Source organism: Schistocerca piceifrons, chromosome 2 (genome assembly GCF_021461385.2).
Source record: "Schistocerca piceifrons isolate TAMUIC-IGC-003096 chromosome 2, iqSchPice1.1, whole genome shotgun sequence".
NCBI lineage: Eukaryota > Metazoa > Arthropoda > Insecta > Orthoptera > Acrididae > Schistocerca > Schistocerca piceifrons.
Window position 1 is genome coordinate 1,101,764,420 of NC_060139.1, and position 25,496 is coordinate 1,101,789,915.

Sequence of the window (25,496 nt, forward strand, 5' to 3'; positions counted from 1 at the left end):
CACTTCCCTGGGGCACACCTGAAGTTATTTCTACATCTGACAATGATCCTCCATCTAAGATAACATGTCGTGTTCTTTCTACCAAAAAGTTCTCAATCCAGTCACAAATTTTACATGATACCCCATGATATTGTACTTTTGACAATGTGTATGTGTGGCTCTGTGTCAAATGCTGTTTCGAAATCAATAAACTTCCCTGGGGCACACCCGAAGCTACTTCTACATCTGACAATGATTCTCCATCCACAATAAAGTATTGTGTTCTTCCTACCAAAAGGTCCTCAATCCAGTCACAAATTTTACATGACACCCCATGTGATTGTACTTTTGACAATATGTGTACAGGTGACTCTGTGTCAAATGCTGTTCCAAAATCAATAAATAATTCATCCATCTGACTGCCTTGATCCAAAGCTTTCACTAAATCAGGTGAGAAAAGTGCGAGTTGGGTTTCCCATGATCCATGTTTTTGGAATCGATGCTGGTTGGCATTGAGGAGGTCATTCTGTTCAAGATGCCTCATTATGTTTGAGCTCAGAATATGTTCTAAGAGTCTACAACAGATCAACGTAAAGGATATTGGATGATAGTTTCACGGATCACTTCTACCATCCTGCTTGTAGATGCGTGTGACCCATGCTTATTCCAAGAACTGGACACGGTTTTTTGTTCAACGGAGCATGACAGATCATAGTTAGTACACAGGCCAACTCAGCTGAAAATTCCACATAGAATCTGACACAGATTCCATTTGGAGATCTGTTCAATTTTAATGATTTCAATTCTCCTGGGTTTTTGTGTGTAAAGGAACATTTGAAAACAGAGTTAAGCATTTCAGCTTTTGCCTCACTTCCCCATTCGGTAGGGCTGGACACTAACTTTGGAGCCACTAACAGCCTTTACATATGACCAGAATTTTTTTGGGTTTTGAGAAATATCATTTGACAATATCCTACTCAATTGTCATTGAAGGCATCACGCTTAGCTTTCTTGGCAGCCAAACACGTCTCATTTAGTATCTCTCTATCTACAATCCTGTGCTTTGTTTTACACCTATTATGCAGTAGTCTCTGTGTATTTAGAAGCTTCTTTACAGTGACTATATACCATGGATAGTCCCTCTCATTATGAACTGTTCTATTGGGCACATACTTACCCAGTGCATGTCAACTATTCTTTTAAACTTCAGTCATAGTTCCTCTACATGCTCATTCACTGTGCTGAATGTTTCCAGTTCCTCACTGAGACATGAAACTACTGATTTTCTAGCTAGCTTACTGAACATATACATCTTTCTGCTTGTTTTAGTCATCCTTTGTGTTATATCCTAGCCAGTAATGCCATCCGAGCCCGCTGCCAAAAGGTTGGCAGCATCAAAGTCCGGACGCCGTCCGCATAAGCAGCGCCAGCGAGACAGCAAATCGGCAAGTCTGCGCGCGCCACCGCTGGCTTCTGGCTTCTTAAGCGCTGGAGTCGCGAGCGCTAGGACAGTTCTGTATTCACCGCTCAGTTGTATACTCGCCACCGAATTGTGTACTTGCTAGTCAGTTGTGTGTTCATCGCAGCAGAGTTGTTTGTCGTCAGCCGACGCTGACCTAGCCGCTCCGACTCGAACTAGACAGATTTCTGTAGACACGGAGTTCACTACTGTGTTTCTGTATCTTCATTAATAAAGATAAGTACCGACTTTTATTTAATCAGAGTGTTTGGGTTTTCATCTTTCTGTTCACTGTTCCAGCGGACCGCTCGGCCCGCTATTAAAAGTGTGGCAGTGACTTCGTAAGCCGTTTCTACAGCGAATTGTTTGTCGCTACGAACACCGCCACAAAACTTTGTACTTTGGTAATCACCGCTGCCACAACCACATCACGGTCACCGATACCAATTTCGATGTGTACATTCTCAAAGAAGTAAGGTCTATTTGTTGCCATTAGATCCAATATCTTTCCATCATGAGTGGGCATTTAGTAAAGTTCCACAAGATGTCTCATCATGCCCATCACTAACAAGACTGTAATTTCCTCAGTTGATTGTTAAATAGCTAAAGTCTTCAGTAATGATTACAGCACGGTTGGGGAACTTACAAGTGAACTGAGGTGTTTGAGTTACATCAGGAGATGAATCTTGTGGGTGACAGAAGGATCAAATTATCATTTTATGTCCGCCCCTGTTACTGAGTCTTGCCAAAACAATCTCACAAGCAGCTTCAGTTTCTACCTAGGTGGATTTGAGGTTCTTGTCTACTGTGAGAGATAGATCGCCTCCATTTTCTATATATACACTTAAATTTTCTCCAAAAAACTAACTGCTATCAATTTCAGTTTTCAACCAGCTTTCTGTACCTAGCCCTATGTGAACTTCACTGCTCTTCATGAACACCTCAATCTCTGGGACTTTGTTGTGAATTCTTTGGCAGTTTACCATTAGGATTTTAATACTCTCATCTGAGGGAGACATTTCTTTCAGTTTTACACTGATACTTCTGGGTTTCCTACACCTACCGTTACCTGAATTGGATGGAGAGTCACTCAATATAAAAAGAACTTTCTCAATCACTGTTACCCTTTGGTGTCCTTTGGTACAAATTGAAAATAACTTCAGGATTTCAGGCCATGTATTCTAACCGATATTGTGAAAACTTTTCTCTAAATTTACAAATGGCATAAATATAAGTTTGTCTTTCTTCAGAATATCTTCTAAGTCACACACTCAGTATGGCCTTGCGTGTTTCTACATTTCTCCAGAACCCAAACTGATCTTCACCGAGGTTAGGTGACAAAAAAGTGAAGCAACCAGAAGGGCAGGAGGAAATGAAATGACACTTCGAGGATCGAGACAGTGTGTGACTTTATTTTTGCGATTACAAAATTGGGCCACGATTAAGAAGAACTTGGCAGTACAAACCCCCTATTGTAATGGCGGTACAGGTTATCTGGATACTTCCCACTAACACCAACCTATCCGAACTCCGGAGATGGGAACTTGCTCTTCAATATATCCTCTCTTCCCATTATCTGGATGCATTCACTGATTTGATCAGTAAGGGTGTCAGAAAGCTGTCGTATCCTCTCCCGAGGAAAGCCGGCTGACAACAGTCGTAACAAGTCCTCGGTAACCCAGATACCGGCAGAGGAACAGAGTCAACGTCCGAGCCAGTCCCGTACGTCACTCGAGACAGAGCTGGGGATCTCGCCAGCCACAAGAGTACTTCACTGTTACACAGACGGTTTCTCAGAGGCATTTGCCACATGAGGAGCACCGTCTCGTGGGACTGCGATAATGTCACCAGAGAGGTAAAGGATGTACAATTTCCGTGGCGTATATTATGCTATCGGAGTTCCCTCAATTTACTACTGGCCGTGACCTGAAGTCGTACTCGACGACTCCCGGCAGTGTGAAACCAGGAGTAACACTGCCGTGCCTCTTCAAAACACCAGAAGAAGGGGACCTCTCCCAGGGTCGCCACTGTACTCGCTGACAACGATCGTCCAGGGTAGCATGGCATCGTGATCCAATGCCGAAAGCTGCGCTCGCTGATCACAGCACCACTCCAAATGTGGCCTTTTATGTCGTGGTATCAGTGACAGCCTAGACATGAGATGGAAGTTCTCCAGTTGCACCACTACTAGTCTCTGATGGACAATGCAGAATGGTGCCAAGTGCTGGGGGGAGCCAGCCTACCTCCAAGTTCCTGTGCGGCCTGACAGTGGACCACTGTCACACCCGAGTGCCCCACAAATCTCAATATTGCCCAGTTCTAGCATCTGGCCAAATGGAGATGCACAACGAGGCCCCTTTTGAGCACTGTCATTTGCCAATAACTCTGTCTCACACAAGTTTATAGCATCTCTGTGCCCTCCACAGCAGTCACTTGACATCTGATGTTGTTTATGTCCCTTATATACCCTAACAGTCCAACAGTTCTGGAAACAACACTAGCACACTTTGGTGGCCGTTCTGTCATAGAAAATTGCAGTTTTAATCATTCACATATCCACCAAGGTCAATTGTTTTTTGTTTTTTCAGGGAGTGTAGTTTCATCATTACTCGCTTTCCCAAGTATCTCAATAAATCGGAGGGAATGACCTCTACTCCATGGGTCTCGTTTCCACTTAGTCATTCAGTGTTCTGTCAAAACTTCTCACAGTGTACCTCCCATCTTATCTTCAATTAATTTCTCTTCCCTTTCTATACTGTTCTATCAACGTTAATTTCCCTTGGACAGCATTTCTATACATTTCTTCCACCTTAAGGCTTTCCCTTCTTTGCTTTGTACTGCCATCTGAAGTTCTGATATTCACACAGTTCTTTTCTTGTCTCCAAACGTCTCTTAATTTTTCTATAGGCAGCATCTCTTTTTCACCTAGTGATGCATGCTTCTACAGCCTTTCAATTTGTCCTCTAGCCATTCCTGCTTAGCTACTTGGCATTTTCAATCAATCTCATTAGTTAGACATCTGTACGAGGGACATTCATAAATAATGCACAGTTTGGTATTACTTTGGAATGTTTGATGCAATGACAGTGAAAATTCCCTTAGATGTAGTCGGAAGATCGAGGAAGAAGCACAATTTTTTGTTTTTTAACTGTGTACTCTAACATAAAAATTGGTGAGAGGTAGAAATGGATCCTGCACGGGTCTCGGGTACTGTGACTGCTGAATTCCAGAGGTCATACATCGAGATCGAAACTTTATGTAGCAAACACCCAACAGAAATCCACAGCGCATTAAGCAAAGCTTACAGTTGATTTACAGTGAACCGTAATATAGTTTCACATTGGGTTAATCATTTTTGTGGTGGTCGTACGAGCATAGTTGATAACTCAAAACTCAGAAGGCCAAAAATGTCAACATCTGAACGAAGTGTGAAACTTGTGTCAAATGCTCTCGAAGAAGATCACAGTGTGTGTTGTGGGGAACTCCCTGAAGCTATGGGAAGTGCTTACTACCACTGTTACCCAAGGCATTCAACAGATGAACGGAACTGGTGTGCCGAATGGAATAACAGAGTTTCTGAGACGTCAAGATTCAGTCATGGAGAAGCAGTGACACTGTAGTGAGGACTGTAAAAAAGACATTAAAAAATGTGTAAGTAAAACCAATGTGTGCATCGTGTATGAAATGTCCCTCATATTCTCTTCTCCTATCTCATTTGATACGTGTTTATATTTTCTCCTTCTGTAAGTTTAATTCAGTATCTCTTGTGTATTCAAGGATTTCTACTGTGTCTTATCTTTTGACTTATGTAACCCTCAGCTGTCTTCGCTGTTTCACCTCTTGATGCTTCTATCATATTCTTTCTCCCACATAAGCCAAAGACTGCCTGTACTCACTTTGAAACCCTTGACAATCTCTGACTTCTCCAATTAATCCAGGCCCCGTTTACATATTCCCTACATTTCTTCCATGTCTTCGTTTTAATCTGCAATTCCTAACCAATAACTTATGGTCAGAGCCACACCTTCCCAGGAAATATCTTGCACTTTAAAATCTAGTTTAGAAATCTTTGTCTTACCATTGTATATGGTGAGGAAAAAATGCTGCACTTGGTTGGCAGGTGATTCCTCATCCCAATTCGAGACAAAAGTGTATCTATCAAAACCTAGTCTGACCAATAGGTTGAATAGAAATGTGATTCAAAAAACAAGTCCCTGGCAATGATGTATTGTGAGATGAGGCAATGCCACAGGGAATGATATGCAGTATGCAGAGTTGCATTGGAGACTTACATTGCCCCCCCCCCCCCCCCCCAATCCGTTAGAGCATCAAATTGCATCCAGTTTACACAATACAGTATCTTGTGTATTTGTTGATGTTATTCTTACTTTTATTTAAACATTAAGACATAACATCAACTTCTTACAGACATAAATGAACACTTTCTTTTGTGTGTGACATAAATAAAGCCAACAGAAAATAATGTGTATATATGTGTATCTAGTGAGGTACAAGAAACACAATAGGTAGGCTATACTAAATTGCACACCATGCTGCACACAATAATTCCATGCTGTATGTTTCACATACAGGCTTATCTTCACAGCACCAGAATGTACACATACGAGTACTGTTCATTTTATAGAAGATGATCACTTTGAACATCTTGCACTTCCAAACACTTCACCACTCATGGGATCGTGCTTGCTTGACCCTACATAACACATCTGCATCCACAATTGCCAAAATGGCACACACGGGAGCTATTACGTCACATAAATTCGCGGGTGGAGTGCTATGAACTTGCTGCATTGAGTGTCCCCACAAATAAAAATCTTGTGGATTAAGGTCAGGAAAAGTGGAGGCAATCTGTTTCCCTGGAAATGCTTCATTTAAATGGACACACCACACATTCATCCCGGAGTGTGGCAGTGTACCATCATGCAGAAGCACAGCTGCCACTCTAATGCAAAGTATTACAAAGAAAAGTATGATATGGGGACATATTCAACTTGTCCACATGTCAATTGTGTTTCAACAAATAACAGCTGCTGTGGAGGTTGAAAATACTATCACGAGTAAAGTTATTTATATAATGTTCATTATATTCCACTCGGTGCAAAAACCATTTACAAAACTGTACTCGTCAAATGTGCTCTTGTGGCCACTGGTGTCAAGTTAATGTGCAATGATACAGATGCGGTTCTTCATTGTGCAACACTTCGACAACCGGTCTTTGAGATATATGGAACTGCCTTGCAATATTGTGGGGACTTCACCGAGCTGACCGGTGAACAGTTTCGAGAAGCTACAGTTATGTTGTAGATACGGGTTTGGTATCACAGCAGTAGTCTACTCAGTGAGCCGTGACAGCTGGTACAGTAGTAGAGGGTGACAGATGTTCCTCTACACATTCCGATGTGCTGCATGATGGGAAAGTGTTGCCAGCTCCTCATTTTCAGACAATTGTTTTCAAAATTCACATGATCTGATTTTGCTAGATAAACTTTTGTCTCAATTCTGGATCAGGAATCACTTGCTACCTTCCAAGCGAGGTATTTTTTTCTTCAACCTGCATATTCATATCAAAACTTTCAGAGTCTCCAGGTCTTATGTCAGTGATGGTTAAACTACACTCTGTGCACAGTTCTACCAGGTAGCGTCTTCTTTCATTCCTTTCCCATAGGCCGTGTTCACCTACTATTTGTCCTTCTTTTTCTTTTCCTACTACCTTTGGGAACCACGTGTCTGTCTGACCTCCAACCCCTCCACTGTGGTTCCACCTACAGTACACCCATCTGTATTGTTGAGACACATGAGCCACCCCACTTTGGCGAGGTTCGTGACTCGTTTGTGGATTTCTGACTACTGCCTTGAAAATGATAACCTCTTTTCTCATAGATCACAGAACTATAACTATCAACATAATCAACTACAACTGATTGAATAAGCATTTCAGTACATACTGCTGTCAAGAAAACATTTACTCACAAGTTATTAATAGCATTTTGCCTATAGACCAAATATCAGTTATACACACATGACACTTAAGGTACTCATGGCCAAATTATTGCATCAGGATAATATGTTACATATTGGTGGGAATCAAAGAGCACAAGGCCTATTGAAAATAAACCCTGTTTCCCATTAACAGAATAGTTTACGAAAAAATCAACCTGCTTTTAGTAATTCCTATCAATATCCAACATACATTTTGTGACTTTCCTTTACATTTTTAATTTTTTTTCCTCCCCGCAACAAAATATCGGTATAAAACTGTCCTGTGTAATCTTTAGCTACAAGAAAAACTAAAAAGAATGGTCCATTGATAGTGACCGGGCCAAATACCTCACAAAATAAGCATCAAACAAAAAAACTACAAAGAATGAAACTTGTCTAGCTTGAAAGGGGAAACCAAATGGCACTATGGTTGGCACACTATATGGCGCTGCCATAGGTCAAACAGATATCAAATGCATTTTTTTTAAATAGGACCCCCATTTTTTATTACATATTCGTGTAGTACGTAAAGAAATATTAATGTTTCAGTTGGACCACTTTTTTTGCTTTGTGATAGATGGCACTGTAATAGCCACAAACGTATAAATACGTGGTATCACATAACATTCCACCAGTGCGGACGGTATTTGCTTCATGATACATTACCCGTGTTAAAATGGACCGTTACCAATTGCGGAAAAGGTTGTTATCGTGTTGATGTATGGCTATTGTGATCAAAATGCCCAAAGGGCATGTGCTATGTATGCTGCTCGGTGTCTTGGACGACATCATCCAAGTGTCCGGACCATTCACCAGATAGTTACGTTATTTAAGGAAACAGTAAGTGTTCAGCCACATGTGAAATGTCAACCATGACCTGCAACAAATGATGATGCTTAAGTAGGCGCTTTAGCTGCCGTCACAGCTAATCCGCACATCAGTAGCAGACAAATTGCACAAGAATCGGGAATCTCAAAAACGTTGGTGTTGAGAATGCTACAGCAACATTGATTGCACCCGTACCATATTTCTATGCACCAGGAATTGCATGGCGATGACTTTGAACATTGTGTACAGTTGTGCCACTGGGCACAAGAGAAATTATGGGACGATGACAGATTTTTTGCGCGCGTTCTATTTAGCGACAAAGCGTCATTCACCAACAGCAGTAACGTAAACTGGCATAATACGCACTATTGGGCAAGGGAAAATCCATGATGGCTGCGACAAGTGGAGCAATAGCGACCTTGGCGGGTTAATGTATGGTGCGGCATTATAGGAGGCCCCCATATTATCGATGGCAATCTGAATGGTGTAATGTATGCTGATTTCCTACATAACGTTCTACAAGATGTTTCACTGCATGACAGAATGGCAATGTACTTCCAACATGATGGATGTCCGGAACATAGCTCGCATGCCGTTGAAGCGGTATTGAATAGCATATTTCATGACAGGTGGATTAGTTGTCGAAGCACCATACCATGGCCCGCACGTTCACCGGATCTGACATCCCCGGGTTTCTTTCTGTGGAGAAAGTTGAAGGATATTTGCTATTGTGATCCACCGACAACACCTGACAACATGCGTCAGTACATTGTCAATGCATGTGTGAACATCACGGAAGGCGAACTACTTGCTGTTGAGAGGAATGTTGTTACACGTATTGCCAAATGCACTGAGATTGACAGACATCATTTTGAGCATTTACTGCATTAAGGTGGTATTCACAGGTAATCACGCTGTAACAGCATGCGATCTCAGAAATGATAAGTTCACAAAGGTGCATGTATCACATTGGAACAACCGAAATAAAATGTTCAAATGTACCTATGTTCTGTATTTTAATTTAAGAAACCTACCTGTTACCAACTGTTCGTCTAAAATTGTGAGCCATATGTTTGTGACTATTACAGTGCCATCTATCACAAAGTGAAAAAAAATGGTCCAACTAAAACATTAATATTTCTTTACATACTGCATAAATATGTAACAAAAATGAGGGTTCTTATTTTAAAAAACTCAGTTGATATCCGTTTGACCTATGGCAGCACCATCTACCAGGCCAACCATAGCGCCATCTGGTTTCCCCTTCAAGCTAGACAAGTTTCGTTCTTTGTAGTTTTTTCGTTTGATGCTTATTTCATGAGATATTTGACCCAGTCATGATCAATGGACCACCCTGTGTGTGTGTGTGTCTATATATATATATATATATATATATATATATATATATATATATGGGGGAAACATTCCACGTGGGAAAAATTTATCAAAAAACAAAGATGATGTGACTTACCAAACGAAAGCGCTGGCAGGTCGACAGACACACAAACAAACACAAACACACACACACACACAAAATTCAAGCTTTCGTAACAAACTGTTGCCTCATCAGGAAAGAGGGAAGGAGAGGGAAAGACCAAAGGATGTGGGTTTTAAGGGAGAGGGTAAGGAGTCATTCCAATCCCGGGAGCGGAAAGACTTACCTTAGGGGGAAAAAAGGACAGGTATACACTCGTACACACACACACATCCATCCACACATATACAGACACAAGCAGACATATTTGAAGACAAAGAGTTTGGGCAGAGATGTCAGTCGAGGCAGAAGTGCAGAGGCAAAGATGTTGTTGAATGACAGGTGAGGTATGAGTGGCGGCAACTTGAAATTAGCGGAGATTGAGGCCTGGTGGATAATGGGAAGAGAGGATATATTGAAGAGCAAGTTCCCATCTCCGGAGTTCGGATAGGTTGGTGTTAGTGGGAAGTATCCAGATAACCTGGACAGTGTAACACTGTGCCAAGATGTGCTGGCCGTGCACCAAGGCATGTTTAGCCACAGGGTGATCCTCATTACCAACCAACACTGTCTGCCTGTGTCCATTCATGCGAATGGACAGTTTGTTGCTGGTCATTCCCACATAGAATGCGTCACAGTGTAGGCAGGTCAGTTGGTAAATCACGTGGGTGCTTTCACACGTAGTTCTGCCTTTGATCGTGTACACCTTCCGGGTTACAGGACTGGAGTAGGTGGTGGTGGGAGGGTGCATGGGACAGGTTTTACACCGGGGGCGGTTACAAGGGTAGGAGCCAGAGGGTAGGGAAGGTGGTTTGGGGATTTCATAGGGATGAACTAAGAGGTTACGAAGGTTAGGTGGACGGCGGAAAGACACTCTTGGTGGGGTGGGGAGGATTTCATGAAGGATGCATCTCATTTCAGGGCAGGATTTGAGGAAGTCGTATCCCTGCTGGAGAGCCACATTCAGAATCTGATCCAGTCCCGGAAAGTTTCCTGTCACAAGTGGGGCACTTTTGTGGTTCTTCTGTGGGAGGTTCTGGGTTTGAGAGGATGAGGAAGTGGCTCTGGTTATTTGCTTCTGTACTAGGTCGGGAGGGTAGTTGCGGGATGCGAAAGCTGTTGTCAGGTTGTTGGGTTAATAGTGCTGGGATTCCGGACTCGAGCAGATTCGTTTGCCACGAAGACCTAGGCTGTAGGGAAGGGACCGTTTGATGTGGAATGGGTGGCAGCTGTCGTAATGGAGGTGGGTTTGATGTGGACGGACGTGTGAAGCTGGCCATTGGACAGGTGGAGGTCTACATCAAGGAAAGTGGCATGGGATTTGGAGTAGGACCAGGTGAATCTGATGGAACCAAAGGAGTTGAGGTTGGAGAGGAAATTCTGGAGTTCTTCTTCACTGTGAGTCCAGATCATGAAGATGTCATCAATAAATCTGTACCAAACTTTGGGTTGGCAGGCCTGGGTAACCAAGAAGGCTTCCTCTAAGCGACCCATGAATAGGTAGGCGCACGAAGGGGCCATCCTGGTACCCATGGCTGTTCCCTTTAATTGTTGGTATGTCTGGCCTTCAAAAGTGAAGAAGTTGTGGGTCAGGATGAAGCTGGCTAAGGTAATGAGGAAAGAGGTTTTAGGTAGGGTGGCAGGTGATCGGCGTGAAAGGAAGTGCTCCATCGCAGCGAGGCCCTGTACGTGCGGGATATTTGTGTATAAGGAAGTGGCATCATCCGTAATAGGTTGAAGGTGTTGATCAACACCTTCAACCCATTACGTGCAGTCTCCCATCCTTCATCAAAGACACCAACCACTTTCTCGAATGCCTGGAATCCTTACCCAATCCGTTACCCCCAGAAACCATGCTTGTAACCATTGATGCCACACACAAAATTCAAGCTTATATATATATAATAGAGGGAAACATTCCACGTGGGAAAAATGTCTGCTTGTGTCTGTGTATGTGTGGATGGATATGTGTGTGTGTGCTAGTGTATACCTGTCCTTTTTTTCCCCCAAGGTAAGTCTTTCCGCTCCCGGGATTGGAATGACTCCTTACCCTCTCCCTTAAAACCCATATCCTTTTGTCTTTCCTTCTCCTTCCCTCTTTCCTGATGAGGCAACCATTGGTTGCGAAAGCTAGAATTTTGTGTGTATGTTTGTGTTTGTTTGTGTGTCTATCGACCTGCCAGCGCTTTTGTTTGGTAAGTTTCATCATATATATATATATATATATATATATATATATATATATATATATATTACTGTATGGAATTTATCAAAAGAAGGTGTCAGAAACCACATCATAAACTATACAGCAATACTGTGCTTCTTTTCTTTCATTTTTCTCATCATTTTGATCTGGCACGTGGAACGTTGTCTGATATGATCACATTCAAGGAATGTGTGTCATGAATTGAGAACTGCGGTGGTAACAAATATTCTCAATGGTGCTGCCTGTTCTTCTACTGAGTACTCTTTTCCGCCTAGAGCAGTCTCCAGCCATGGTCTTTTGTTACTGTAACTGCTTATAATATCCTAAAAATATTATATTTATACCATCAAAATTCTTGCCTGAACAAGCCTGGCTGTAAACTCTTGTCAGAGCACCCTGAGAGCAACACTAGTTGTACTTAATGTGGGGAAACATGGGAGTGACTGCTGAGAGAGGAGCTGCCCCTTTCTGTAAATGGTCCAGATGTGTCCCTGACAGTCAACAGTTAATGGCAAACAGTAATTTAATTGATGAAATAACATCCCTGCTGTAGCAGCCTCTCACACCACTATTGACGTATGTAAAACTCATGCCCAAATTAAAATCCAGATCAGCTTATTAACTAATAGAGATGATTTGTAACACAAACTACTAAAATTCAGATCACATTCCTAACAGGCAAAATCGCTCTTACCTAAATTCTCTCATAGGCTGTCGAATCAACTGCTCCATCTCATGTTGAAATGCAGCCAATTCATCCAATTCCAGCTTTGCTTCAAATGCTGCCAAAGCTTGCTCGGGCTTGATCTGTTGCACAAACCAAATAAATGCATCAGCAATACATGGTAATTAAGAAAAGGAGGAGGAGGAGGATGGCCACACACAAATGATATGCAACAGCAACAAATTACATGATTCTTTAAATGCAAACACTTTTGGTTAGGCTTTCCGTGATTGTTATTGACGTCAAATGAAACAACAAGATTACTGTTACCAGTCACTGTTTATTTATGTCCATGATGCATTTCAAAGGTTTAAACCTCCATCCTCAGGTGGATTTACATTTGTTAGTATGACATGTGTCTGTATGTTGTGTTATGATTTTTTGGAGGAATTTGTGGCACTGTCTCCAATGGTCACAGGTTCCTTTCACTGCCGTAACACATCACACATATACTGTCATATTTTGTAAACAAAATATGTTGTTTACAAAATATGACAGTATAGATGAGATGTGTCATGGCAGTGAAAGGAACCTGTGACCAATGGAGACAGTGTCACAAGTTTCTCCAAAAAATCATAACACAACATACAGACACATGTCATACTAACAAATGTAAATCCACCTGAGGATGGAGGTTTAAACCTTTGAAATGCATCATGGACATAAATAAACAGTGACTGGTAACAGTAAACTTATTGTTATGAGATTCTTGTTAAAGGATAACATAACTTATCATGATACCACAACTATATCTATACACATTATAAATTAAAACCCTCTGCCACAAGTTTTGGCCTGTATGTGAATGTCAGGAATTACTGTATGGTTTTTGATACAGTTTTCACAAAAAGATAGTGATTCAAAAGGGAGGTTTGTGTGTTTAATTTACAATTATAAGTATTATTGCAGAAGGGGGAAAACATATGGTAGAAGAAAAAATAGTGTAAAATAGTGTAAAAATTGATCAACAGATGGTGCTGTATGTGTCAAAACACATAAATGAAAGCACCTGCCATGTGCACGACCCATTGAAGTTGGTATGACATGCCAGGTGCACGGCTTTTCCTCCTTTCACATCTGTGACATTCGCCATGACTGTCTCAATGCAGGATTGCACTCTGCTTGTAAAGATGTATAATAAGAATGATGACTGTGGGCATGTTGCTCTGCAGAAGTTCCAGACACTGAAGGGTCTGAAAAATGGCGTCGGTCTGATGACTGCTGTGGGTCTGGAGAAAATGATTCCGAAATTTGAAAAGACGGGTTCTTTTGGTGTCCAACTGGTAGAGTGAGGAAACAAATTGATTCAACATCAGTGGAAGCAGTGGCCACAGCAATGCAGGAGGAGACAAGTGGTGATGTGCAAATGTGTAGTGCATGGAGAATTACCCGATTTTGGACATACTCATGAGCACAGTGGGTAAGATCCAATGAAACATCCCCCTTTGCTATCCATTCAAAATTACCCATGTGCACAAATTGCTTCCTGTTGACTTGCCAGCAAGAGAGACCTTTGCTTTAGAATCTCTTGCTTGCATGGAAATGGACAATGATTGGCCGTGGAAGATTCTGTGGGCAGAAGAAGCCCACTTCCATCTGACAGGATACATTAATACACAGAATTGTTGAATACGGGCAACGGAAAATCCACACGCAAATCAGCCAGTACCACTTCATCCTGAAAAGGTTACTGCGTGGTGCGGGTTTACAGCATCATTTATCATAGGACCATATTTTTTTGAAGAGACTGGAGCTACCGGCCCTGTTACCTGTACTGTCACTGGTAAGCGTCTTTTGCAGAACCACATCACTGTAGCTCTCCAACAGCATGGATGCGATAATTTTTATGCAATAGGGTTTACCTCTGCGCATTGCAAACCCAGTTAAGCAGCTGCTTAAGTGCCATTAAGGAAATGCTAGAATTATCAGCAGCCATTTGCTACAGCCTGGCTGTCCCAATCACCTGATCTTGATCCGTATGACTTCTGGCTGTGGGGCTACATGAAAGATGTTGTGTTCAGTGTTCCAATTGCAAACTTAGCTGCATTGAAGGCACGCATTGCGCAACACATTCTGAATGTGACCCCAGAAACACTTTAATCAGTTGTGGAACATGCTGTTTATCGATTTCAACTTGTTGCAGGAAACAGTGGACAGCATATTGAACACGTTTTGCATCAGTCGCATGGAAATTAATAATCTGATTTGATTTTGATTGATGCTTTTTATGTGGCTTTTGGCTTCGGGACGATTAAGCCCCAATGCGATTGATGCTTTTTATGTGGTTTTTGGCGTCAGGACAATTAAAAACTGATGTGATTGACACTTTTTATGCAGTTTTTGGTCCCAGGAGAATTAAAAACTGATGTGAGTGATGCTTTTTATGTGGTTTTAGCATCAGGACAATTATAAACTGATTTTTCCCATCCAATGTGGTGTGACCTTCCTGTACTGGATGGGATTCCGTAACTAGCAGTATCACACCTGTACACCCATGTACATTGAGTAGTACTGTGTGTTTATTGCTAAATGAACACCTTAGGCATTGTTGTATGATTCATTTGTCATTTGTAGTTGACCACTATTAAATTATGACGCTTACAACACCATCTATTGCTACCTTTTGCAACTATTTATTTTTCTTCTGCCAAACCTTTTCCCCCTTCTCCGATAATATTCTGTTGCAATTTCTCATCATTCTGACCAGTGGTGTTATTTCTACAGCTGTTTTCAAGTTTAACTGTACCTATAATCACCCTGTATATTGTTATCTCTTGCATATCTAATCGGCATTTGGACTGACACCTCATGGCACTAACAGGAGCTATGAGCTTATGAGCTACAGAAGAGGCAAAAAGCAGCAACACTAAACAGCTACCACAACTCCAGACAGCAGTGTAGCTTCACCAGAATCTATATATACCTACCTACCTATACATATTATAAATGAAAGTCCCTCCTTCACATTTTTCTGTCTGTGTGTGAAGGCTAATCTCAGGAACTGCTGCAGGGATTTTGATACGGACTTCATTAATAGGTAGACTAAGTCGTGAGCAAGGTTTCTGTATATAGTTTGTTACCAATACGCCAGACGAGGCATCTGACTGTAGTTTCTAAGTGCTACCTACACGAAGTCGTGGAGGGGTACTAGAATAATACATTTTAAAACACAGTTTTCAAAAAGTTTTAATGCCAGGTTCATCACGGTGTGTTACTCTGCAACTTTACAAGCTGCTACTGCCTTGCCCCTCTTCAGACTTTCCCGGCAGTGGTGTTCTATATATGGCTCTCAGGTTTGCCACAGTATCACTTTTTTGTGTACACCATAATATTTCCTTGAAGAAACTGCTAGATGTCATCAGGTGGTGGCTGTTCACTACTGCCAGCAGGTAGCAATAGTCATGTCCACACTGCAACAGTGTGTGTGGGCTCCTCGTCACACGCGTGCAATCGAGTTACTCGCTGATGGATGACCGTAGCACATTTGGAGACATTTACATGTGCACCAGGTGATGGGTGCTGCTGCCAAATGTCACTGTGGCCAGGAGCCAAACCAAAATTGTTGCTAGATAAAACCTCCTCTATATTGGAGTAAAATCTATCTGGCATACCAATAAAAAAAAGTCCAGTTGAGGGAACAAAATGAAGTAACAGAATCGGCCACTTTCACAGATGTCTTGCCGTACTCCGGCAGTATTTCCTCGACAGACATGACATTAGACACGTTCTTCGACCTCCCGTGAAACTGTTCTTCGACCTCCCGTGAAACTGAGGAATGTGTTATGTTCTGTCAAAGATGATCTCAGACTCTGGAAACAAGACAAACACAAGATTCCTCAAGAGTGTCCAATGACATTTATTGGCCAGACTTGTTGCACAGTGTGAGACTGATGTGACAAATACCTTTGCCATATACGTCTATGTCAACAGTATAAATCTCTGATAGCAGAGAATTGCCCTAGTACAGAACACCTTGTGATGTATGAAAAGACACAGATTATTTGCTAACTTTAATATTTCTGGGACTGTAAGGTAAAAGAGACAACACACCCCCTCCCAGCAGATAACCTAATAAACAGGAACTAAGGATTCCAATTTAGTACAGCCTGGATCCCAGCATTTTGCACCATCAGATACAAAGAGAAACAAGAACTTCCAATGACAGTTACATCACAACACAATGCGGAGCTTCCATCTAAAAACAATTCAACTCAGATCCCGCCCACAGCAACATTCAGCAGCAGCACGTGCAGAAGGCTCCAAACGTGCTACTGCACTTTCAGAACATTCTTTTCCCCCGATTCTACCATTTCCACAGATCTAGCTTCCTTCTTTGGTACAGATTTCTCATTTCCATTATCTTACTAAACGTGCAGCTGCACACTGTCTCCAATCTTGTTCTCTAGTGGTGTCAGTTCCTGCCTTTCACGAGAACGATGTGATTATAAATTTAACAATAAGAAAGCAACTATTAATAATAACAACAAAGAAAGAATAGATCGTAATCTCTCGATAAAGAATGAGTATCTGGAATGAATGGGACATAAAAGACTACCTCTAAAAACCCAAAAATTGTAAACAAGGCAATAGAAGAGTGGGCAGACCACACAGCAGATTGTGACTACGACAGGCTCTGTTACAGAAGTCAGGGCACAAAGAGCGACATGGACCTGTCACTCTACATTCAAAGACTGAATATTCCTGTAAGTGATAAGTAGAAACTACAATGAAATGGGGTGGATGACTAGTTACCTACTTTCAGGAAGTGGAAATTCTACTAATCCTTGCAGGAACACGTATGCAGAAAATACCAGTCTTAGCTTCTATTGTTCCTTTTTGGGGGAGAAAATGCAGCCAAAGCTGGCTCATGTTTGGTCTGTTGCACAAACCAAATAAATGCATCACACAGACCCTACACTGCGAGGGACCCATCTGTTGTGAGGACAAGGAGAGGTATAGTTGAAAGTGAAGACATCAGAGAGAGCAGGTCAAAGACAGAACAACAGTGCATACTGAGAATCTCTCACTCCAGTCCCTCTTAGTAAGGCACGCACAGCAGGAAAGAGGATGAGCAGTGTTTTCATTGGTGCCATGAAAGCACATGGTAGATCAGTTCTTCTTTATGTATGAACAGTGAAATGAATAATGAATACCCAGATTGAAAAGTTTTTCTGTGACCAGTAGGGATACTCTACAACACTACGGTTAATTCACAGTGACACTTTTCTGTACATTGTTAAAGCAGTAACTGGACTTAAACTTCTTTACACTAAATTGACCTACACAAAACATCCTGATGATGAATAAAATTGTGTTACCGAAATTTCTGAAGCCAGTATGAAGATGTGTACCTCACTGTTTGCAATGACAAGAACCTGTTTGCAAGGCAACTGGTGAGAATTCTAAAATTCCAAGACCTCATTCTAAATATAGTCATAGCTCCTCAGTCAGTTATAGCTGAACAGTGTTTGTAGTCAAATATTTTAAATTTATAAGTCAAAACTGTTTATAATCAGAATATGAAGCAAACGCCATCATACTCAGGTACAATTCAGTAAGCAAATACCAAAAGTAATTTCTCGAAATTACCTTTTATTACAACACATTTGAAAGTTCTGAATACATTTTTGTAACATTTATTTGTGGACGTGGAAAAAATTCCAGTAACTTTATTTTCGATAGCACACCACATGCATTTGATACGCTCAGTCGTGTATTACTAAAAATCTGTTTACAAAACACTATGTAAGTTTATAACAGGCCTAATGCTAAAGAAACAGTGGTTGGAGAGGAAGTTACCAAAAATCCAAGTTTTGGAGTTTACTTTTGGGATATAGAGCATAATATCACTGTTTACGAGTCATTTAATTACAATGACTGGGCTACTTTTTTCTAAGGTAGAGAAGAACTGTCCCATTTTAGATTCTACTCAGCACTGTGATAGAAAGATACAATGTCTGAAAACTAGAACATTACAGCTGCTCAATGGTTGATACCAATTGATTTGCTGAAAAAGCTTTATGTTTCTTACTTTATCTGTGTTACATGGATGTGCAAGCTCAGCATGAGAATCAGTCAAATTTTCTGCTGTCTTTCCAATTTCTTATATTTAGTAAATTGCAGATTTTACTTTTCACACTTTCATAACCTTTATTCTTCTTTTATTTTCAACTATATTCTTCCTGTCATTCCAGCCTGTTTATACAAACATTGACTTATTTCACAAGAGCAGGCATTGCTTGCAGTGGAATCAGTAACTGTTGAAATTAACTTTATCAATCTAAGTGATCAGAGTGGCAGAACATCACACCAGCGAACTAGGTTCGATTCCTGGTAGGTCGGAGATTTTCTCCATTTGGGGACTAGGTGTCGTGTCATCTTCATCACCATTTCATCCTCATCGACATGCCCATCATCAACGTGGCATCGACTAGAGAGATATGCAGCAGGCGATTGGTCTATCTGATGGGAGGCTCTAGCAAACATACATTTCATTTAACAAGTTTACCAGGACATCCACAATTCACAATCAGTATGTTTTATTTTTACCGGTTTTGCTCTATAATTTTACAACAGCATAATCAAAAAACTGTAATTTAATACAACAAGATCTGACAATACGGAATCTTACATTGACATTAAAAAATATTTTATTTACAATATGGTAACCTACATTTAAAATACAGTTGTTGGCTGATTACATTGCCAGTTCCAGAGATTACGTTGGCATGGTAGCAACGTCTATGGCAAGGTAGGGTGTATTCAGAGATAATGCAGTATCTTTACTGAGCAAGATAAGGACTCATGTATACACACACACACACACACACACACACGCGCGCACGCATTTGGACAGACTCATTGTTCCAAATCTACTTCATGAAAAACCAATGCATTTCAACCACTACACTAACATTGAATCATGGTAAACTAGTGCAATTTGTTCTGAAATTCATATTGCTACCAGAAATAGAAATTTACATTTCAGTTGCCACTTTCATGGACTTGTATAGAGACATGTCACTTCTGCAATGGACAATATTTCATTGCCTGCAATATCTTTCCAAATACATCTTGAAAATACATTTTTACAAATATAGCATCAAGATACAAAAATACCGTTTTTAAAAATATATCTCTTTAATAATGCCAGTAGCTCTCTAAGGGTGTTCACTGATAACACAGTTCTGTGTAGCGAGGTGACGATTGTAAGGAACAATTATGAAATGCAAGGATTTCTACATCTACATCTACATGGATACTCTGCAAATCACATTTAAGTGCCTGGCAGAGGGTTCATCAAACCAACTTCACAATTCTCTGTTATTCCAATCTCGTATAGTGCGCAGAAAGAACGAATACCCATATTTTCCCGTACGAGCTCTGATTTCCCTTATTTTATAATAACGATCATTTCTCCCTATGTAGGTTGACGTCAACAAAATATTTTCACATTCAGTGAAGAAAGTTAGTGATTGGAATTTCATGAGAAAATTCTGCTGCAGCAAAAAATGCCTTTGCTTTAATGAAGTCCACCCCAAATCCTGTATAATTTCAGTGACACACTCTCCCCTATTTTGCAATAATACAAAACATGCTGTTATTTTTGAAATTTTTTGTGGTACTCTGTCAATCCTATCTGGTAAGGATCCCACACCACGCAGCAGTATTCTAAAAGAGGATGGACAAGGGTAGCATAGGAAGTCTCCTTAGTAGGTCTGTTACATTTTCTAAGTGTCCTGCCAATAAAACGGTCTTTGGTTAGCCTTCACCACAACATTTTCTATGTGTTCCTTCCAATTTAAGTTGTTCGTAATTGTAGTTCCTAGGTATTTAATTGAATTTGTCACCTTTAGATTTGTGTGATTTATCGTATAACCGAAGTTTAACGGATTCCTTTTAGCACTCATGTGGATAACCTCACACTTTTCATTATTTAGGGGCAATTGCCAGTTTTTGCACAATACAGATGTCTCTTCTAAATCATTTTGAAATTTGTTTTGATCTTCTGATGACTTTACTAGTTGATAAATGACAGTGTCATCTGCAAACAACCTAAGACGGCTGCTCAGATCGTCTCCCAAATCGTTTATATAGATAAGGAACTGCAAAGGACCTACAACACTACGTTGGGGAATGCAGGAAATCACTTCTGTTTTACTCAATGACTTTCCATCAATTAGTACGAACTGTGACCTATCTGACAGGAAATTATGAATCCAGCCACATAACTGAGGTGATATTCCATAATCATGAAATTTCACTACAAGCCGCTTGTGTGCTACAATGTCAAAAGCCTTCTGGAAATCCAGAAATACAGAATCAATTTGAAATCCCTTGTCAATAACACTCAACACTTCATGCGAGTAAAGAGATAGTAGTGTTTCACAAAAATGATGTTTTCTAAATCCATGTTGACTGTGTGTCAATAGACTCTTCGAGGTAATTCATAACGTTTGAACACAATATACATCCCAAAATCCTGCTGCATATTGACATTAATGATATGGGCCTGTAATTTAGTGGATTATTCCTACTACCTTTCTTGAATATTGGTGTGACCTGTGAAACTTACCAGTCTTTGGGTACGGATCTTTCATCGAGAAATTGGTTGTATATGATTGTTATGTATGGAGCTATCACATCAACCTACATTGAAAGGAACCCAATTGGTATACAGTCTGGACCAGAAGACTTGCTTTTATTAAGTGATTTAAGTTGCTTTACTATTCCGAGGATATTTACTTCTATGGTATGTTGGCAGCTACTGTTGATTCAGATTCTGAAATATTTCAGAAGGCTGTTTAGTAACTCTGCTTTGGCAGCACTGTCTTTGAAAGTATCTCCATTGCTATCGCACAGAGAAGGCACTGATTGTGTCTTGCCGCTTTCATACTTCACATATGACTAGAATCTCTCTGGATTTTCTGCCAGGTTTCAAGACAAAGTTTCGTTGTAGAAACTATTATAAGCATCTCACATTGAAGTCTGTGCTAAATTTCAAACTTCTGTAAAAGATCACCAATCCTGGGGATTTTGCGTCTGTCTAAATTTGGCATGTTTGTTTTGTTGGTTCTGCTACAGTGTTCTGACCTGTTTTTTGTGCTGAGGAGGATCAGCTCCGTCGTTCGTTAATTTATTTGGCATAAATCAATTGCTGCTGATACTATTTCTCTGAAGTCAAGCCACATCTGGTCTACATTTATATTGTTAATTTAGAAGAAGTGGAGACTGTCTCTCAGGAAGGCGTCAAGTGAATTTTTTTATCTGCTTTTTTGAACATGTTTATTTTTGATTTATTTTTGGAGGAATTGGGGGTTACAGTATTCAGTCTCACTACGACAACCCTGTGTTCATTAATCCTGTATCCCTTTTGATGCTCGTATTAACTCAGGATTATTTGTTGCCAAGAGGTCAAGTGTGTTTTCACAAATGTTTACTATTTTCGTGGGCTCATTAACTAACTGCTCAAAATAATTTTCAGAGAATGCGTTTAGCACAATTTCGGATGATGTTCTATAAATACCCCCAGAATTAAACATTTATTTTTGCCAACATATAGAGGGTAAATTAAAGTCACGACAACTATAATTGTATGAGTCGACTACGTGTTTGAAATCAAACTCAGGTTTTATTTGAACCTTTCAGCAACTATATCATCTGAATTGGGAGGTCGGTAAAAGGATCCAATTATTATTTTATTCTGGTTGCCAACAATGACCTCTGCCCGTACTACCTCACAGGAACTATCTACTTCAATTTCGCGCCAAGATAAACTACTTCTAACAGCAACAAACATGCCACCGCCAAATGTGTTAAGCTATCCTTTTGGAACATCGTTAGGTTCTTGGCAAAAATTTCGGCTGAGCTTAACTCCGATTTTAGCCAGCTTTCAGGGCCTATAACAATTTCAGCATCAATGCTTTCTATTAGCGCTTGGAGCTCTGGTACTTTCCCAACACAGCTACGACAATTTACAACTGTTATACTGATGGTTCCTGTATCTATGTTCTTCCTGTGTTTAGCCTGCACCCTTTGCAACTAAAGCCCTGTTTGTGTTTTCATGAGACCCTTTAATCTGAAAAACTGCCCAGTCCACGCCAAACAGCCCCTGCTACCCGTGTAGCTGCCTCCTGCGTATAGTGGACTCCTTACCTACTCAGCAGAACCCAAAACCCAACCACCTTTTTGCGCAAGTCAGGGAATCAGCAGACTACACCGTCACAAAACCATCTGAGCCTCCGATTCAAATCCTCCACTCAGCTCTGTACCAGAGGTCAAAAATTGGTCCTGTCGAGTATGCTGCAAATGGTCAGCTCTTCTTTCATCTCGCAAGCAAGACTGACAGCCTTTACCACTTCTTAGATGCTCAAAGCCAGAGAGAATTTCTTCTGATACAAAGTGACACACATCATTGGTACCGATGTGAGCGACCTCCTGTGCTCCTCACGGCATCCGGGAGGACCCGTTCCACATCTGGAATGACTCCACCCGGTATGCATACGGAGTACACATTGGCTTTCCTTCCCTTTTTGGCAGCCATGTCCCTAAGGGGCCCCACAACGCATCTAATGTTGGAGCTCCCAACTATGTGATTGTCCACATCTTGCAGGTTGGGAGGTTTCCTCTGAAACAGGACAGGCGACAGCGTTTGGCTCTGCGAGAGTGTCAGCCTCTGATAGCACCTGGAACCTGTTTGTCAGACTAACCGGGGAGGCATTACATATGGTCCCCTGGCAAGTTTTTTGCCACCTGCTATGCCCCGGGATGACCTCCCACTCAACCACAGTGAGGGGTCAACCTCAGTGAGAGCAGTAACTGGGCTGGCCACTTGTGAGGACCGATTGGAGGATCTGGACATGCTGGACATTCCATTGGATTCCCACGGCTGACCCACAACAGTGGTGCCCGTCCACTGCAGCCTCAAGCTGTGTAACTGAACCCATCACAGCCTGGAGCTGAGAGAAAAGTGTTACCAACTTGACTCGCATTCACACACAAAAGTCACAGTCCCTATCCGTACTAAAGACTGCGGAAAACTAAACTACCCAGATAAATGGACTATAGGCATGTGCTGCAAAACTCTACTGTAGACATTGACGAAAACACAGAAACTGTGTCTAATAAATTAGATTCATAAGCAGAGATTCAAAAACCCAACTACCAAGGCACTTAGGTGAAACTAAATAATTTGCCCCTGATTAGGAACTTGTAATATGTCACAAAATCGGTTTACTTTCCAATGCAAACGAAAATGCGAGAACTGTGGCTGTTAGATATTAAATTAACACACAGTATCTCAAGAAACTAAACTATTAAAGCACACAGATGACATTATAAAATTCGCTCCTGGTTAGTCGTAAAAGTCATAAAATCAGTTCCTTCTTTGTCACTGCATCTGTCTTGACCAGCTGCTGCTGCTCAGATCAGGAAAGATAAGCATAACACTGGACAATTATTAAAAATTAAAATTATTTTCATATTTGATGATGTACCACAGATATATGTATGAAAAATAATCATTAACTTTCCCAATTTCCTGTTTTATACAGAATTTTATTTACTTATTTATTTTTAAGGAAGAAACATGTAAATAATTCACTAGTCATGTGACAGAAAAATTCAGCAGATGCTAAAGGAAACATCTGCAATTCATTTCTTAAGTCTCTCCTGATATAGTTGGAGTCACGAATGATGACAGTCGAGTGTAGCCCTGTTCTGTGCACCTTTGCCAGTTATCCTCCGACAGCCAATGAGCATTCAGTAATGTTCTGAGCACTTTGCTATGAATGTTGTATCCAATGTGAGCATTAAACTTGATAACAAGCAGTCATTTAGTGAATTTATTGCAGGCTGTCATCGCTGACAGTAGTGGTGAGCGAAAATTCTACACAGTCAAGCAGCAGACATAATTTGCAGGTTAACACTATGTTCAAGTGCAAAGCACACATCTGCACTACCACAACTGTTGCTTGGAACCAGTAACAGTACAGTCCCCATCTGTGCCTCAACCTGCACGAACTGCCATCATTCACGAATTGGACTGTAGTTGTAGAAGTGGTTCTAGAATGAAATATCGGATATTGTTGTGAATGTTTTACTGGCGCAAATGATCAATATCTTTGGGTGTGATTTACACAATATTAACACTTCAGTAACAGCTCAGCAGTGTGTCCATCACACCTAAAGATATCAGTCAGTTGTGCTTGTGAAATGCTGTCTGCATTTCACAAGAATATCTGATGTTTCATCTGAAATTATTTCTATAACATCAGTAATGAGCATTACAAAAATACAAAAAAAACATCCTCAAGAAATTTCCTGATTTTCAGTATGTATTACTAGTAGATTTATGTCCTGAAATGTTACCTGATAAAAATAATTGGAATTCAAACCAGGACCAGCAACTCTCTTTACAACAAAGCTGTTGCTGGCAGGAATTCTACCACGTTTCTTGATTAGTAAATGGAAGACAGCGGAGTCCCAGAGCAGACGTAACCAATATCGCAAAATGCCCACTGAAAAATAAATTGTAACACAACATAAATACAGTCTCTTGCATTCAACAGACAAGTAAAGGAAGACAGCACCTCATGCATTCAGTTAATTAAAAAAAAGCATTGTTTTGTTTGGACACATTAGAAAATGTTTGTTTTTGCAATTTAGTCCTATGTGATACTTCTCACGTAAAAGCACTGACAGGAAGGGTTTAATGTCTTGCAGATAATGTGGTCATTAGAGATGGGACACATGCTCAGTAGAACATGAATAAGAAAGTTAACAGGCTGCAAAATGTCTGAAAGAACCATTTGGATAATGCCTGAAG

General features: G+C 40.8%; 1 protein-coding gene across 1 annotated transcript in view; it reads right to left on the reverse strand.

Annotated features, from left to right (window-relative positions):
• Window positions 1–25,496, reverse strand: part of LOC124777336 — a 798,431-nt gene that overhangs the window by 73,705 nt on the left and 699,230 nt on the right. The window contains exons 19-20 of the mRNA XM_047252702.1: window positions 25,040–25,188; window positions 12,641–12,753 (exon numbers count right to left, since the gene is read on the reverse strand). Of these exons, the coding sequence (XP_047108658.1) occupies window positions 12,641–12,753; window positions 25,040–25,188 (262 nt within the window). The remainder of the gene's footprint in view (window positions 1–12,640; window positions 12,754–25,039; window positions 25,189–25,496) is intronic.